This window comes from Solea senegalensis, linkage group LG5, assembly GCF_019176455.1.
Source record: "Solea senegalensis isolate Sse05_10M linkage group LG5, IFAPA_SoseM_1, whole genome shotgun sequence".
Classification (NCBI taxonomy): domain Eukaryota; kingdom Metazoa; phylum Chordata; class Actinopteri; order Pleuronectiformes; family Soleidae; genus Solea; species Solea senegalensis.
The window spans coordinates 14,696,294-14,714,383 of NC_058025.1; the positions used below are offsets into that span (position 1 = coordinate 14,696,294).

An 18,090-nucleotide genomic window follows, 5' to 3' on the forward strand; every position below is an offset into this window, starting at 1 on the left:
CATTACCTGGGATTTGTGAAGAGAAAAAAATCAACTTAACATCTCAGAAATAATGCTTAAAAGAGTTAGTCATTAAAAATAGCAAATACAAAAGGTGAATGTATTGTCCTTTATGGTAAATATTTCAATGTATTCTCTCTGCTTTACACAGCAACACCAACAGTCTGCAGAGATATTGCACAAATGTTTACACTGTAAAAGCAGAAAGAGCAAATTCTGATCGCTCGCACACAAACACACAAGCACTCAACATCATTGCAGCCTGCGGATGGTGTAGATCAGCAAATCACATACATACTGCAGAACGGGAACAGAGCAGATAAACATCTAAAAACACACAACCAAAGGCATGACTTCATTTTAAAATGATTCTCACCACTCAGCCCAATAACAAACAGTCAGCGGTGGAGTGTCTTACAATATGAAATTACCCATTTATAGTGACAGTATATATAATCAGAGGACAGAGTGCAACAGCACTGCAGGTTCCTAAGATCCAAGTCTCAAGGAATGACAGTAAAACTTCCATTTTGGTAAGTTTGAGAGATGAAGACGAGCCCTGGTGGGCCTGCGTGGAATAGTGAACAGTAAAAACCTGTGTAAGTGTTGTGTGGCAGCTACCACAGTGACAAGCATGGTGCACAGATCAACAGAGAAAAGCTTACAAGTCCCATTCTGCTCATTAGATGACACAATTCTTAAACAGGACAGGAAAGTTACACTTTAGTCACACTGCGATAACGCTGCATCTATGGAGAAACATGTATTGACATTTAAACATCTTATCTCCATCTTGACATTTTATCACTCAATATAACACAATCACCAAAAGCAGGAATGTTTAAGATTTTATTTACCACTACAGGACAAGAAAAAAAAGAAGCAAAGAAATCCTGTAACTCAATCCAGTATAATTAAGATTTTTAAAATCAACGTAAAATTCTGAGAGATTTTGATATCACATGTCCAAGCAGCTACTTCCAGCCATCTTGTCTGTGCTTAGGTAAACCTCAATACTGAAGCTCAGTTGACCACTAAAGTAAACAGGGCCACCTAGTGGACATAAAGGTTATGTCTGGGAGTAAAGCGAGTGTAGAAGAACTGAACCGTAACAGTGACACACTGTATGAGTTCACAAGATAAGAAAAATCTGGGATTGTCAGAGTTGACGCAAAAGCACAACTGTGGTTAATACTCTGTTGGGGAAAAAAAGAAAAATAATTGAGATCAAACTATAAAAATTTGATTCAATCCAAGTAATATTAAATGATCTGAAGATAAAACACCACCGACATACAACGTCACACCATTATGTCCTCAGCTGGTTTCAAAACACCAAACAGATTGTTACCCTTTGACAAGGTTAGTAATAATTCAAACGTTACTTCTCCCCCTGACTAAACCCCATCACTCCTTCAACCCCCATCAGTCACAATCCGGATAGGTCACACTTAAGACAGTATATCACCTTCCACCCTCTCCTGCTCTCATCCTGGCACCCCACTCCTTACAAGACGGTGTCTGTTCTGTCCGTTGTGTTGAGAGCTGGTAACCAGTGCATGATGGGAGGTGTAGGAAAAGCAGAAAGGCAGAGACACACGTTTCCAAAAGGACGAGGCAGTGACATCACATGATTTCACAGCATGAGTTCTGTTTCCGTGCCTGCGAGGACAAACATGCACACAGTCAGGCATCTTAACAGCGGCCGGCCAACTGCCTTTACAGTTCAGTGCTAAGATGATGGTGGTCAGTACTCACAGTCTTGTAGAAGGCTTTAGACTGGTTTCCCAGGTGTTCTGACTTTGCCACAAGATCATCCAGTTTCTCTCCTCTGTCCAAAAGACTTTCCATGGTGTTGTGCTACATGAAACAAAAGTTAAATATAGAAAGCACACTTGAGAGCGCAAATCTCTGGCAAGAGATTTGAAAAGAGAATGACTTGATAAGTAAATCGCAAAAGCAAGAAGGTAATTCAGACATGTTGGGTCACAGTTTGATAAATGAAACTGATGAACTTGTAACAGGTGCCATCCTTATGTTGAATATGCTGTTTCAGAAGTGTCCGGAGGTACTTTACCAAAATGATCTTTGTCTCATCCAGTTCTGCCTGCACTTTGGTCATTGCATCTGCTTCTCTAGGGTTCTGGGAAGAACAAGTACAACAAAATAGTTAAAAAGATTCTCTGATTGATGTAAAACCTATCTGATAAACACATTACATTACATTACATACACACTGACCTGGTATTTAGACAGGTGAATATCTAAGGCTTTGTAGTTTATGGTTTCAGGATTACCAGACGGCCAGTCTATACTGTCCACTTGCCTGGAGAATTCCTCTAGTACCTAAAAACAAACAATAAACAAAAATGGTAACCATCTCTTTATACAAGATAACATGAAAGTGCAATATGATGCGTCTTTATAGACATGTTTTTGTTCAAACCTTTTCCAGCAATGTGAAAGAGACTCTTTGTGGATACTCTGTATCTGCAATGACCACAGCACCCAGGTTATCGTTCCTCACGTACACATGGCACAGGTATTCTGAAACAGAAAGAAATCCCATATTCCACCATCAGAAATGGCCTTTCTTGGCCTCATGGTGCAGCTGAACTCAGTCAGTAAGTGCACTTTGTTAAGAAAAACAGAAATAGTACAGAGTCTTAAATAAAGCTTATAATGTTGACCTAAGACTGATAAGCACACATGCAATTTGGCTGTGCATTCTTTTATTTAGTGTGTGTGTGTTGAAGACCAATTAAGGGGACAAAATAGACACCGGACTTAGTGATTGGCGAACAGAAATGAATCCACTGCCAAAGCTGCAAGCCACAAAACACAGATTTAATGTACTGATCTGTTGAACACTATAAATTAAAAAATACAATGTGTCCCATCTAGACAGTGGTCACTTGTTAGCATCAGTTTAAATTTGAGTTAAGTCCAGAATTATTGTTTCCATTATTAAGGATCGTTTTGTTTGTTTTTTTACCTTGTTCTTTGACGGAGGCACGGCTTCCTTGTGTTGTTCGTTCAACAATTAAGGCACTGGTGAAAGTCATGAACTCCTGAACACTAAAATCAAAACAACAGAGTCACTACAAAGAACACCCACATCTGCTGAGCTCCACAGTCAAACTGAAAGCAAAGATGAAAAAGTAATGGTGATCAGTAAGACTCACCTGGAGCGCTGAAAGAAGCTGAAGGAGGACAGGTCATAGGCCGCTTTGAGAAGGTTGGCTTTGGATGCTCCTTTGTAGATGATGCTAAGACTGTAGAGCTTCATGCTGCCGCCGTATCAGTTCAGAATGAGTCAAGTCTCTCTTTCTCTCCCTCTCTCTCACGCACACCACAGCCCTGGCGACCCAATTGTGGATATGACACAAGCAGAATCACATGAGAGCATTAATCCTTTTTCAGCTCAGCCACTCAGTCTCTCTGCTAACGACACGGCTACAGAAACTTAAATCAAATTCACCTGACTAGTAGCCGAGCCGCCCTGCTAGAAGCTAACAAGCTAACTAGCTATTGTTAGCCACGATATGCTAAATTAAGACTTTTTTTCTCGGGCTACAATTGATCTGACAGCGCCATATTTTGACTTATCATACAGTGACGGTGATGCAGGTTAATGTAAAAGCTTGTGCATACTTGTGAAATCAAGTCAACCACAGTCAGTGTTAGCTACAGATGTTACCCTGGTCTTCGTTCGGGCCTCGGATAACTTACCAGACAAATTAGCAGCAAACAGTACAAGTCTTGTCAAAAGAAAAGGATAAACCTGTTACTCCACCCGAGATAGCTTATTCCAACAACCCAACCTCGATCTAATTTTGCTACCGTAATGTTTTTCGCGATAGTACTTGGTAACCAATCACCACGTCACGATCATCAAACAGTCCAACGGCTCTAGCGCTCCGGTAGAAACAAATGCGCCACTGTTTTCATAGTTCCCGTAGTGTCGGAAAACGTCCTGTAGCTGCGGCTGACTTACTCAATGTAAAATATTCACATCGACAGAACATCTCGTAATTCCAGTTATTAATCTTACATTTAATGCATATCAATAATAATAATAATAATAACAATAACATTAATAATGATAATAATAATAATAATAATAATAATAATGCCGGGAAGATTTACTTATTATTTTTGAATAATATCATATCATGATATTGCTGTAAAGGCACAATTCAAAACATAATTAGAAAACAAAAACAAATTGTTTTCTCTGAACTCCTGATTCCTGTTCTCGATTGTCTCAACTACCTGTCATTTTCAAGTTCATTTACTGTAGCATTTTTGAAATTATGAAATTTGATTGTTTCTAAAGGAGTGCCTTTCTAGTACAGAAAAGTGATTCAGTGCCCTACACAGTGGTTCCCAGCCTTTTTTCCTTGAAGCCCCCCTTGCTTGTGTCCACGACAAACCAGGCCCCCGACCCGAACCCCTGTCCAGGGCACACACACCTACTACTTTCGAAGTAGGGGCCAGATAATTGTTTGTCCCTGCTCCTGAACCTCCATCTCCAACCCAACACACTGTCAAACACACAAAAACATGCAGTAATTTCATTTATTCACCAGGGGGGGCTCATCATCTGTGTAAAAAAAATGAGTTTGACAAACAGGGGAGGACATTGGAAGAATTCATATTCAAAAAATAAATTAACTTTCATGAGCACCAAACTAAAACTTATAGGTTATAAATATGCTAACTTTTTTCTGAGGCTACACCCACACTGGTGCAGGTTTTGTCCACACTAACATACATGCCCAATGATTTCAGAATAAATGTCAATACAGTTTCTGTTCTTGTCCACACTAAAAAAGAGCCCCAGGGATTTCAAAATAAAAGCCAGAGGTCAACGAGACATGGATGAAATCTTTAAAAACCTACAAAGGAGCAATTTTAAAGTTTTAACTCTCCTCTTTATCCTGCTGAAGATGAAATATAATGGCCTTTTTGATGTATTTTATAAATACAGATGGGGAAACTTGGAGGGAAATGTGAATATTTTGTGCCTACAGCTTATTGATTGGTGACGTACAACACACCTGGCCATCTTCAGGTGTTTTCAATCAGCTGATAACCGCGGCGTCTTTCTCCTCTTTCCCCAGCCAACTTCGCTCAATACATACTTCGAAGAGAAGCCCCTTAAACGAGCCGCAAAACGATAACACACGATAACAACAAAACTGCTGGAGTGACACCGAAAAGTTAGTTGCCTATAAAAAAATGTAGCAAGGAGATTCAAGATGGCGCGTTCGACCTGGTTCACGTTGATGACTCGTCCAGAATGGTGAGTAACTTTGGCTCAATTATATGCTCAAAATTAGCTTTAGCTCCATGTTGTTCTCCTGAAGAAGATTTAATAACCCTTCTGCTGCCTTGTGTGGGTCAGTTTGACCCGCTCGGTTCAGAATGACACTCTTCCCCTTGGCTGTGGATTATGGAGGAAGCACTTTATTTGTCTGCAGTGGGAAAATTTACAGTGTTTTTTAATGTTTGCTTATTTGCCCAATTTCAGCTTTGGCTCCATGTAATCTCACTGTTAACTCAATTATGGCTTAATGTTTGCTTAATTATTAGCCTTGATCCATAAATACATATTTGAGCCAACAGGATGAATTATGTTTGGTCAATTGTGGCTCATTGTTAGCCATTTTGTCAGGTCACAGCAGGCAAATCATTAGAGTAAATTGGGCTCGACTAATGTGATTCATCTGTAAATTTTCTTGTTTGGTTGGTAAAATGTTTGCTGTTTCTCAAATTTCTAATACTATTCTCAATCCCCAAATTGTTTAATTTCAATGGTTACTTTTATATGGAGCAAAGAAATTGGGTAATATCCACATTTAAGAAGATAAAAAAAAAAATCACACTTCAACACTCAAATCAATCCATAATCACAATGGTTCGAAGGAATGCAAACCCCCCTGTTGCAGTCAATCATTACTATTGAGTGTTGGTGTGGTGGTGGCTGCAGCAGATCCCTGCATCAGAGGACTCCATGTTGAAGACCACAACCTGGTAAAGTCCTGTCCTGGATGGCTGCAGTGAGGGCCTTGCCCATGGTGAACCGGTCCTTCTACAATGACGCCTCTTTGCCATGGGATGTCTTTAGGTATGTTTTTTCAGATGGTACTTACTTTTGTTTAATCTATATTTACTTTATACTGAAGTAGATGTAATGACCATAGCATTCCAAATTGTACACATTCCTCAATGGCTGCTTCATCACTCTGGCTAACGGGACATGGTCACAGATCCAGCTCTGTCATTTTAATTTTATTTTTTTTAAATGTATAATATATATATACAAAATATAAATAAATATATATATATATATATATATATATATATACATATATAAAATTAAAAAAACAAACACCATGTTGACCATGTCATCCACTACTAGCTACTGCTTTTACTGATGTTTTCTTCGTAATCTTGCTCCATTTAACAATGTTCCCGGCCACTTAACTCAGTCAGTGGTAAGTGTTTTCCATGGCAGAAGTGTGTCTGTAATGCATCGCCAAGGCAACACATTGAAACCACTTCAACATGGAAACGGCAAAGCCTCGGGTGCATCTGTCTCCCTACTATACCGGGGATTTTTCTTTCTTGTTTTCCCTGGTATAGTTTCGGTTGCTGAAGTTGAACCCATGATGACAACAAGTAGCTGCGAGTTTCGAACTGGAGCTTAGTCATAATGTTTTTCTCAATTTTTGATGCCATCAAAGGTTTATTGATGAAACGAAGATTTGAATGGGATTTTCAATCTACCAGCTCATTTCACAGACGGTTGGATGATGGCACATGTGGATATTAACTGGACCATTTAACTGCAAGAATGACAACAAATGCACAGGATTTACCTAAACCTTGAAAAGACATCTGAAAGGCCTTTGTGTTACATATAACCTGTTTATGTTTGGACGGTTTCCCATTTACGGCTAACATTCTTTACAATTCATGCAGGGGAAACACTGTCCTCAAAGCAGAAAATTGGGGATTTCCACAACTCTTATAAAAAGGAGTGAACTTTCACCGCAAAGCCCTGATGTTTGGCAGGACACTGAGGAATCTTCGTTGTGATATGATGGAAAAGGTATCTGTCTGTGAAATAATTATAATAGTATCTTCCAAACAAATGAAGTAATCTAACTATATATGTAATTAAATCAAAACTGTACTGTAATTGCTCATCAATGTAAATGATCAACTATACAGGTTGAGTTTAAGTCAGTGGTGATCTGTGTGACTGAGTTGAGGCCCATGGCTACAGAATGTTATAGTAATTTATTGTTAAACAAGAGTTGCCTTCATTTCAAAGGGGGATAAGTAAAGGTACAGAAGCTACGTGTAACAAGCCTCTGACAACTTTCCTCAATGTAAATCAATCAACTCACGTGGAGCAAGGAAGAGTTGTGACACAAATTCCTTGATGTATAGTATGAGGTAATGTTCCACAGATCTCTGCATTTCCTTTTCCCTGCAATCGAGTAATGTGTTGACATAGTCATTTGCAGTGCAAAAGACAGCTGGCTTAATGGAAGCGCATCAGGCAGCTCCTTGTGCAAACAACCCAGTTGGTTATATTAAGCAGATAATCTGCAATTGACAAGCACTTGGCACACTTTCAACTCTTACCTGCAAATGAACACAACAAAGTGAGTGTGTTTTGAGTGCACTTAAATTGAACTTGCACCTTATGTGCACATTTGCCTTTAAATTCTTTATTTCTTTGAGCTCTACTACTGCTTTATCCTTGACATGGGGCAAAAGATGGGTAAAACCATGGAGAGGTCGCTAGTCCTATCTATCGCAGGGCCGACATAGAGACGAACGCTCACACAACATGGGTAGTTTAGAGTGTTCGATTAACCTCTGGATGTTTTATGGACATAAAGGACAGTGTTCCTGGAGAAAACCCACACACACACATGGATAGCAGAGAACAATTCGGACCGGGACATGATCCAGTTAACCTCCTTGCTGTGTGGCAACAGTGCTAGCCACACGCACCACTGTATGGCCTGTGTTAATCATTATATAGATCACATTATATTTAAATATAATTATATTGTATATTACATAAATTATAGGTAAAACATCTTGGACGTATTCCAACACCACATGCTGTATATTAGGGGACCATTTTTGTGGTTTAAAGGTGTACCTTAATTAGTATGTGACTATATGTCTTTGGGTCAGTGTCACCATTTATGTTTACTTACAAAACTACCAGTCAGGACACTGGGGGAGAGGGTCACTGTTACCTCACAGCCCAGATGTCAGAGCTAAGAAAAGCTCTGACCTCTGGTCAATTAAACTTCTGAAGCTGATAAGCACAGAAGGCCCTGACCTGCAGCATACTATTGTTAGTTTTAGAGGTCATTCATCCCACACTGTTGCTAAGTTTAGACCTTTTTGTTAAACAAATATATATTTAACCCTGCCTTTGAAGTACCTGAATTGAGCAAGGTTTCTAAAAAAAAAAAAAAAAAAAACCCAAGAGTACAAGTTTATTTCTATTTAATTTTGTCATGTTGCTGGGCTGTAAAATGTTTTCTGGGTCATTGGTCAGATATCGCCACATGTAGGCAAATAATGATTCACCAAATCATTTAGGTGATGGTTTTTGCAAAGTTAAAACTGTTGTTCATGAACAGTGATCAGCATTTCATTTTTGGCACTGACAGCCTCTATCACAACCTTTATTGTTAGATTGTCTTTTTCCTTATTGAACTTTAATTTAACTAGAAAAATGTCTTTTGAAAAGTTTTCAAACCTAAGGTAACATCAATGAAAAGAAATACAGACAAAACTACAACAACATGTTAAAAACCTAAGTCACAAGTTCAGAATTAGATTTGAATAATGTATGATTATTTATAATATAAATTCTATCACTATCCATCTGTTCACTTTTTTCAAAATAATGAATTGATAAACAATTTCGCATAGTCATTCATTGTGTGTATATACAAGTTGCAGTGTGTGTGTGTGTGTTTCAGGTATTAGTTTGTTGTGGGGACATACAACATGAGTTTACACAGTCATGTTAATGGGATTTATCTACAAATATCAATCATGTAAATGATTACATGAGTAAATTTCAAGGTGAAGATGATGTATGGTTAGGATGGTGTGTGTGAGAGAGATTGAGTTACATGTTTGAATTTGTGCTGAGGGTCTTTTTCCTGTGTATGTTAACTGTTTAAGTTTTACATTTGTCTGACACAGGACTTCTTGGGGAAAGTATAACTTTGATGATGTATTATGAGATAAAATGTGTTATGTATTTTTTAATGCTTAATTTATGTAGCGTGTCTTGTCAAATGTAAACAAAATCAAAGGTGGAAAGCATAAATTTAAACAAGTATTTAAAAAAAATAGAGCTTAATCATATGTTCTGTATAAATGATAAAATCATCATCTAATCAGTGATACACTGTAAAATGGGGTTTTTAAACTCTGTACAGAGGTTGTGCACCTGCATGTGTGCGTCCAGATGGGGTGAGGTTAGAAAGGGGTGGGCATATGTCGTGGCTGATGCATCCAGCCCACTTCACCTGAGCATATAAACAGCTGAGGTTCTCATTCAGAGTCACTCACACTTCACTGACTCTGCTCTGCACACACGGGTGGACTCACACTCACAACACACCAAGAAACACACACAGAAGCTCATTTAGTTAAACCTGTGAAGATGCCGTGTGTCACCTCTCATGTTGACCAGATGGTGAAGATGCCTTATAGCCACAGATCTGTGTTTGATAAAATCCTAATGGTAAGATTTTGTTTTCTGTCTTCAGTTGGAGATTTCTATGATATACGCTGCAATGATTTGAGTGACTGTTATATGAAGTTCACAAATCTTTTGTCCAGTCATAGAACCAAAGGGAAAGTGAGTGTTTTTGTGTGTGCAGCTGTTGACCTGCTCCTCTCTCCACTCATTACAGGTCAATCAGATTCTGTCTGAGTTCCGACTGAAGAAGGAAGACCTCAAAGAAATCATGAAGCGGATGCAGCAGGAAATTGAAAGAGGACTGCGTGTAGAGACACATGAGGAGGCCAGTGTCAAAATGCTTCCAACTTATGTGTGCTCAACCCCCGAGGGCTCAGGTAGAAACTCATTCTTCATCCGAAAATGATTCTTTTTGTCCTCAAGAATCAAATGTTCAGGATTCAGAATATTGGATCATATAATGTAAGCAGTACATGATGTCATTTATGTATGTTTTGACAGAGGTTGGTGATTTCCTGGCTCTGGACCTGGGAGGAACAAACTTTCGTGTCATGTTGGTCATTGTGGGTGAAGATGAGGAGAGCAAATGGAGGGTGGAGACCAAGAACCAGATGTACTCCATTCCTGAAGATGCCATGACGGGGACTGCTGAAATGGTCAGTAAATGCAGAATCCAGTTGTCCCCTTTTATAGCTGATAAAGGTTTATGGTTTATGACATCTGTCGTCAGGTCTTTGTTTTATAAATGCTGAGGATCTCTTTTTTTGTAGCTGTTTGACTACATTGCAGAATGTATGTCAGACTTCTTGGACAAGCACCACATCAAGCACAAGAAGCTTCCTCTGGGTTTCACTTTCTCCTTTCCAGTACGACATGAGGACATTGACAAGGTAGGAAGTCAAAAGTAAAATGTGTAAAGGTGACCTCCAACACCCCCCCAAAAAATAGAATGCATTTGACTCACGGTCTGCAGTTATTATCAAACTTTCACATCTGAGGTTTGTCTCTTTCCACAGGGAATTCTCATCAACTGGACCAAAGGGTTCAAAGCTTCTGGGGCAGAAGGGAACAACATTGTGGGTTTACTCAGAGATGCAATCAAGAGACGTGGCGTGAGTTCCATTTAATCATAGTCTATCCTTTAAAAAAAGTAAACAAGCCAGTGAAGATGTTTACCACCTGTATGTAGATGGTTGTAGTTACATTGTTATCCTCACTATATCCTTCAGGACTTTGAGATGGATGTAGTTGCCATGGTGAATGACACAGTAGCCACCATGGTCTCCTGCTATTATGAAGATCGCAGCTGTGAAGTTGGAATGATTGTTGGTAAGAAGTGTTGCTCTTATAACCCTCATGTACACACACACTTGCTGTGACATTGCAGGTCTAACGTCTGTTCCGTTTGCTTTTTTTTAATCCAGGGACTGGCTGTAACGCCTGCTTCATGGAGGAGATGAGGACTGTCGAGTTGGTAGAAGGGGAGGAGGGGCGCATGTGTGTGAACACAGAGTGGGGAGCTTTCGGTGACAACGGGGAGCTGGAGGACTTCAGGCTGGAGTATGACAGGGTGGTGGACGAGACCTCGATTAACCCTGGACACCAGCTGTGAGTGAAACATTTCATTCATATGCACATGTCATCCAATTTGCTTTGCATGTCGTTCAGCTTGCTCTGCTGTATGTGCACATGCCCATGTGACGTTTATTATTTATCTGTTTGTGAAATTAAAAACATGCCAAACACATCCCCTTTCACCCAGCCTGAACCCATCCCACCACTTATCCTCTGACTGTTTTTCTAGATTAATCTTGCTTTTGTGGCAATACTCACCAGACCCCTATCTGAGGTTACTAGGAAAGTCCTGAGCTACCAGCTGTTTTTGTGAGGATGTTTGTAAATGGCCAGGGCCCACGTACGTCATTGGCTAGCCAGCAGGTGGATGTGTCAGATTAATGATCTCTCTCTCGACGGCTTGTCATGGTGCCTGTCGGCCTAATGGTTGTTTGCCTTTTGCACCGGGGGCCCTTCACACTGAGAAATGCTGAGGCCAGCCTCAGCATTGACGTTGTCATCCTCACCCCCCTCATCCCTGTCTGTGCAGAGGAAGATGGCTGTTTGAGAATGAAATTTGTTTGCTCATGCAGTGCACGATTCACTTCCTCTTTGTTCCCCCATTTCAACATCCTCTTTTGGGCTCATTTACCCTCAGTATTCCTGTGATTTTTAAAGTGACCTCTCTTCGTTGGTGTTGCCTGCTGCAGGTACGAGAAGCTGATCAGTGGGAAGTACATGGGGGAGCTGGTCAGACTTGTTCTGCTGAAGCTGGTGAACGAAGACCTGCTGTTTAATGGTGAAGCATCGGAGCTGCTGAAGACGCGTGGCAGCTTTGAGACACGTTACGTCTCACAGGTGGAGAGGTGAGCGTCAGTGGCTGTATTTTTCCAACAGCTTATTGTAAAACGGCTACATACAAAGGGAAAGTTGCCTATCAAATAAATAAAATATTGCTTATTTGGGGGTGGAGTGTACTTGATTCCATTGTAAGTCGCTTTGGATAAAAGCGTCTGCTAAATGACATGTAATAATGTAATGTAATTATTTATATAGACAGTCATTGCATTTGCATAAACGGAGGGGAAAAGCACTACAAAGCCTGATGACATTCAAAAATGTTTACATAAATATTAATAGGGGAAATTAAGAAGCACTTTCACCTCACATTACTTGAATAGACTTGATAACTACAATATTGAGCCTTTTAAACAGTGGGATATATTTTTTTTTTTTACAAGCTACTTCTCTAAGTTTTGTCTTTTGCTTTTTTTTTTAGTGACACTGGTGACAGAAAACAGATCTACAACATCCTGTCCTCACTGGGTGTTTTGCCATCAGAGATGGACTGTGATATTGTGCGTCTGGTCTGTGAGAGTGTTTCCACACGCTCCGCTCACATGTGCGGTGCAGGGCTCGCTGGTGTGATCAATAGAATGCGGGCGCGGCGCAGTCTGGAAGCCCTGAAGATCACAGTGGGGGTAGATGGATCTGTCTACAAGCTGCACCCCTGGTGAGGAATGCTGTTTCTCACATCAGTTTTCTAAATAAGAAACTACAAAGCAGAGAAGCAAAGAAAAGATGCTTCTCATATGATGATTTAACACTTTTCACTGGCCAAACTCCCCAAATCCTTTTTTGTATGATGAAATAATGAGGATGAAAGTGAAATACAGGAGGCATGACGGATTCATTATATTGTTTCTCTTTCTTAGTTTCAGTGACAGGTTCCACAAAATCGTCTGGGACCTCACGCCTCACTGTGAGATCACCTTCATCCAGTCAGAGGAAGGGAGCGGACGGGGGGCAGCCCTTATCTCAGCAGTGGCCTGTAAGATGGCTTCATGCATGAAGTGAGCAGTGAACTGAGCTATTTCCCTGCAGGACAGTGGTGAAGTAGACCCGAACCCTGATCTGGCAACACTGGTGACATGTCATCCACAGACATGACACTCTGGCCTTTTTCAGGCTCAGAGGGATGTGCTGGATACTCATGGTTGGAGGATGCATTGACTAGAAAGCAGGAAACTGTTTGTATCATAGACCACTGTATAGTACTGGACCAACTGATGGCAATGTCTGTGTTATTGAATGTTAAGAACTTGTTTACTGTTGGACCCAAAACTTTTGCTGGCTTCTTGTGTGTCTCACTGTCTGTCGATAATATTTGGGTTTGGACTGGTCCAGCTCATAAATGGCAAATGTAATATTGATAATAGTGTATTATAGTACCAGTGAGGACTGGTTGATACATTTCATTTTTGTAAATGCTCTTGTAAACTATATGGATAGTATCTAATATATTCATTGCCCTATTGTGTAGTGAGTTATGCTTGTGAAGGATGACATATTACCTTTGGTATTATACATTTTAATATTATGTTTACAACTGTGTTAGCTTGTTGGTGTTTTTTTTTTCATGATGACCATGATTAAATATATGATGAATACTATAAACTAACTGTAAAAAACAAACATTATCTTAATAACTGAACTTCAATGTCATTGTTTTTGTTTTTTCCAAATATAATAAAGTTAAAATTAGCAAATCATTTTTGCGTTACACAAATCCTTAAAGCCCAGTGAACAGTGTCAGTGTCCATTGATGTTATACAGTACATATGAAGTAATATCTTCCAAGCATGAATATTATTTAATTTCCTGTATACACAACAGTTATTGCTGTAGTGTCACTAGATTCACCACAAACTAATGGTGTAATTGCACCTAATTAAGTTATTTATATTATTTAACCATTTGTACAGCAGATATTTTGACATAATGTTACTGATCACATCAACCTAGGTTCTGTTCAGTCCATACATGTCAGGACAGTGTGACAGTGAACCACCATGTGCCTTGAAACTGAAAATGCTAAATGAACTCAGCCTTTAATATTTTGATTATTTACACCTGTGACTTTTCTACTGTGACCTTTTTATTGAAGTTTTTTTCTTTTTTGAAAAGAGAAATTGAATAAATCATAGAAACACACCAGAAACTACATATTATACAAAAAAATAATTATCTCCAGAGATATAAGATGTCTAATTAAACTTTATATACATTGAATTTCAAACAGAGGTCACTTTCCCCTGTCTCCTTGCTCAGTTTTGGCTACTCGTATCTCTGTTTTTGTTTCCAGAGGAATCCTGGCTGCTTCACCTCTTATCAGGTCCCTTTACTGACACTCGCACAGAGCAGAGCAGCTGTGGCCATGTAAGGGACTGTGCTGCCCACCGCAGGCTATAATGGGATGGTAGAAGATAAGATGGGGTATACATAAAACCCACCCCAGCATCACGCCTCTGCTGGGAGTCTGTGTCAACATCAGTCAGACATGGTAAGTCTTTTCCAGTCTTTCAATTTTTGAAAGGAAAGCCAGATAATGTAATTGTTGTTGTAGATTTAATCATAACTTTGCAGCGGTGAAGACGGTTGTTTTATACACTTGTGACTTGCGGTACACAAAACATGAGTGGGCTGTTGACATGTGTGTTCATCTTCTCAGGCAAGTAAGAAGGCCTCTAATAAGAGACAGAGGGGAGGACAGAAGTCCTGCTCCAATGTTTTCTCCATGTTCGAGCAGTCCCAGATACAAGAGTTCAAGGAGGTGAGACAAAGGAGAAATTGTTGCAATTCATTTTCTTTGGTTAATTTAATTTCTTCTTAAAGAACATGCATGAACAAAAAGTATATCCGTATTCTAAATGTTTCTATTAAGCACCGAACAGCCAACTTTTAGTTGGAAAATGGTTAAAATATTACGGTATTGAGTTAAAAGCATCAGTATTTTATTGACTCTAATTATCTTTGACTATAAGCAGTTCTTTGTACAATAGGTCAAGATCAAGAGTAAAACAGAAAAGAGTTAAAAAGTAATTAAATATCAGATTAAGGGAAGAAAAAAAAAAAAATTTTGTGATCTACAGTTTATGTTTCATTATTACAATTGTAAAAACGTTGTGCTTTTACCTGATAGGCTTTTGGTTGTATTGACCAAGACAGAGATGGTGTTATTAAAAAACAAGACTTGAAGGAGACCTACGCACAGCTGGGTATTTATTATTATTTACCTTTTCATTTTATGTTTTTTGAAATATATTTTTGTACATATACTGTATCTGAAAATGGATTGTGTGTGTGTGTGTGTATCAGGGAAGCTTAATGTCCAAGACGAGGAACTGGAGCAGATGTTGAATGAGGGGAAAGGTCCTCTCAACTTCACTGTGTTCCTGAGTCTTTTTGGGGAGAAACTCAATGGTAAGAACATTTCACATGAGTTTAAATACGTGAATGATTTTATTAAAGCTCTACAGGGTTGTTCCAGTCCTTTTCCCAAACACGTCAGGGAACAAAGGTGACCTTCACATACCAGAAAGGATGATGTTACTCTTTGTTAAAATATAAGCCTAATGCTTCAAAATGTGAAACTTTTTCCATTATACATTATACTATACATTTCTGCTTTTCCATAAGCAATAGCCCCTGGTTCATGTTACTTTTTTAGTACCTGCTCCAGTGAGCTGATACTAAAATGTGACGTCGACAGACTGCCGGCCACTGATTGGTCAGAGAGTGTTGTCAATGGAAGAGCCATGAGGGCGACGTCCGACACAGGAATCAAACCGAACAATGCCGAACTGTAGATCAGTTAAGAAGATTTAGAAAGGAACTATGGAGTAATGGAGTCGTGTTAAAACTGTATAAAGTGGAAAAGTGCCATTAAGTTCTTTCAGCGTGAAATATGACTGCATCCCAACCAAACTTGTGATTATACACTTATACACACACGTATGGGGAGTATATTCAATTTCTGCCAAAAACACTTCTCAAAGTTATGACCTTCAACCCTTAGAGCACAGAGTATTTCGGCTACTTTTTTTTTCCATTACTATGTTTAAACGTACAGTTTATACAGAGGTTATAAGAATGTAGGACAACCTATAGGCAGCGTGATGAAAAAAAACATTTCATTTTCACCAATTATACAAACACACCTGAGCAAAAAGTACTCAAATTGTTTCAAATCGGATTGAATTTGTGAAATCTGGAAATACGTCACAGTTCAAGGTTCACTTGACCACTACAAATGTGATATAATCATAAATCATAACTCTGACTCAACAACACATCAGAAGATGGAACACATTTATGTGACCTTTAAACACACACCCCCAGGATGTCCATATGAGGAGTTGTGTATTATTCCCACAGCAAACCTGTGGCACAAGTCTGTGTCGCGTGTGCACTAAGGGTTAAATAACAGATTTCTAGATTATAATAGATTTTTTTCTCTGTCAGGTACTGATCCTGAAGAAACCATACTTGCTGCCTTCAAACTGTTTGATCCAAACGGGACAGGCTTTGTTAATAAGGATGAGTAAGAACCTTTGTTTGTTATTATTATTATTAAGAAGCTTCCATGGCAACATCTTATTTATCTCTCCTTTTAATACTGTTATATTTCGTTCATGCAGGTTTAAGCGACTGCTGATGACCCAAGCTGATAAGTTCACACCGGATGAGGTTTGTTGTTTTCTATCATCACAGATGTGACAGATGTTCAGAGTATTTCCTTCAGATAATAACCTGCACTTACTAAACCTCCAGGTGGATCAGGCCTTCTCTGTCGCTCCCATTGACCCAACGGGTAACATTGACTACAAGTCACTGTGCTACATCATCACACATGGAGATGAGAAGGAGGAATCCTAAGAAGAACGGCCATCCATGTTGTCAGAACCTGCAGGGAACATGAATGTTTCAAATCCAGCTGTTCAGCAGTTATAAGAGCCGCAGTCCTGTTGGTGTTACAAACTGTTGAAAGCGTATTTGTTTGTATGATGTGAAAATAATAAAAGTGTTGGCTCCTCCAAAGCTTCTTTGCTCAATCTGGTAAGCACATACGGATTAAAGGAAAGACTTGTAGCTACCTCTAGGTTAGCTCTATAACCCAATGATATATTTAAATGAGTGATGAATTCATAAATACACCAAGAAAACATTTATTCATTCAGTCAGAGTGAGTGGGAGACTGTGCAGACGAGTTGTCAGCTACTGTCACTGAATACTCCAAAGACTGAGTCCCCGTTTAAAGCCAGTACGGTGGCTAGTCTATAGATTCATCACATTCAGAGAGGCCTTACTGTTGTTCCATTCTTTTGGGACACCGTTGCCACGGATACCACAACAAACATCCCCATAAACTCCATGGCCACTTTTTCTTACCCTCACTGCAAATGGCCAGTCAAGAAAAGGACGTGAGCAAGATTTTGAAAGGGCAGTTATCTCATCCGCCAACTTCCAAATGACAGAGATTTTCTTTTTTTCCTCTTTTTTTGAAATCTCTGAAATTCTGTTGGCAGAGATGCCTATTGCATCTGGAGCTGCTGGCAGGGTGGATGTAGGAGAGGATGTAAACACAACATGGACACCAGATGGACTGAAGAGGAAGCCCAAACCTGCCTACAAGAACCATGGCTCCTATCTGCAGCGGTGGGTAGATTCCTGCTCCGTGTAATATTGTGAAAGAATATTGATCTACGTTTCACAGTGTTTTCCATTTTTCACCAGTAGCCACTGTACATGCACTTTTCATGACTTGACAGTTTAGTACCTTTGTTGTCTTGATTCCTGCTGTAATTTCTCTTTGGTATCACAACAAAGTTGAAGTTTTCCTGTACAATAAACAATACTTTCGTGTAAAAGTATACAGGCATTACTATAACCAAGGAAGTGCTCATTTTCAGCAGCTAATTGAATATGCAGAT

At 39.4% G+C, this 18,090-nt stretch overlaps 3 protein-coding genes across 5 annotated transcripts; 2 read left to right on the forward strand and 1 right to left on the reverse strand.

Annotated features, from left to right (window-relative positions):
• Nucleotides 1-95: 95 nt before the first annotated feature.
• Nucleotides 96-3,932, reverse strand: ykt6 (YKT6 v-SNARE homolog (S. cerevisiae)). Its single transcript, XM_044027156.1, has 8 exons — nt 3,733-3,932; nt 3,186-3,360; nt 2,996-3,078; nt 2,447-2,547; nt 2,242-2,346; nt 2,078-2,143; nt 1,759-1,860; nt 96-1,662 (listed from the first exon to the last, which is right to left on the reverse strand). The coding sequence occupies exons 2-8, from the start codon at nt 3,287-3,289 to the stop codon at nt 1,627-1,629; spliced, it is 597 nt and encodes a 198-aa protein (XP_043883091.1). The 5' UTR covers nt 3,290-3,360; nt 3,733-3,932; the 3' UTR covers nt 96-1,626.
• A 1,199-nt stretch (nt 3,933-5,131) lies between these two features.
• Nucleotides 5,132-13,817, forward strand: gck (glucokinase (hexokinase 4)). 3 transcript variants are annotated; one of them, XM_044025266.1, is made up of 12 exons: nt 5,132-5,308; nt 5,999-6,133; nt 6,991-7,120; nt 9,978-10,140; nt 10,265-10,419; nt 10,534-10,653; nt 10,780-10,875; nt 10,993-11,092; nt 11,188-11,371; nt 12,028-12,183; nt 12,597-12,830; nt 13,033-13,817. In XM_044025266.1, the coding sequence occupies exons 3-12, from the start codon at nt 7,073-7,075 to the stop codon at nt 13,172-13,174; spliced, it is 1,398 nt and encodes a 465-aa protein (XP_043881201.1). In that variant the 5' UTR covers nt 5,132-5,308; nt 5,999-6,133; nt 6,991-7,072; the 3' UTR covers nt 13,175-13,817. The 3 variants fall into 3 exon arrangements, with proteins under 3 accessions (XP_043881201.1, XP_043881200.1, XP_043881199.1); XM_044025265.1 differs by lacking the exon at nt 5,132-5,308 and having other exon boundaries at nt 5,865-6,133; XM_044025264.1 differs by lacking the exons at nt 5,132-5,308; nt 5,999-6,133; nt 6,991-7,120 and adding an exon at nt 9,644-9,805.
• Nucleotides 13,818-14,594: 777 nt separating this feature from the next.
• myl7 (myosin, light chain 7, regulatory) lies at nt 14,595-17,197 on the forward strand. The gene is made up of 7 exons (XM_044025268.1): nt 14,595-14,660; nt 14,829-14,930; nt 15,300-15,375; nt 15,476-15,580; nt 16,622-16,700; nt 16,798-16,846; nt 16,931-17,197. Exons 1-7 carry the CDS (start codon nt 14,658-14,660, stop codon nt 17,033-17,035), a joined length of 519 nt encoding a protein of 172 aa, XP_043881203.1. The 5' UTR covers nt 14,595-14,657; the 3' UTR covers nt 17,036-17,197.
• Nucleotides 17,198-18,090: the final 893 nt, after the last annotated feature.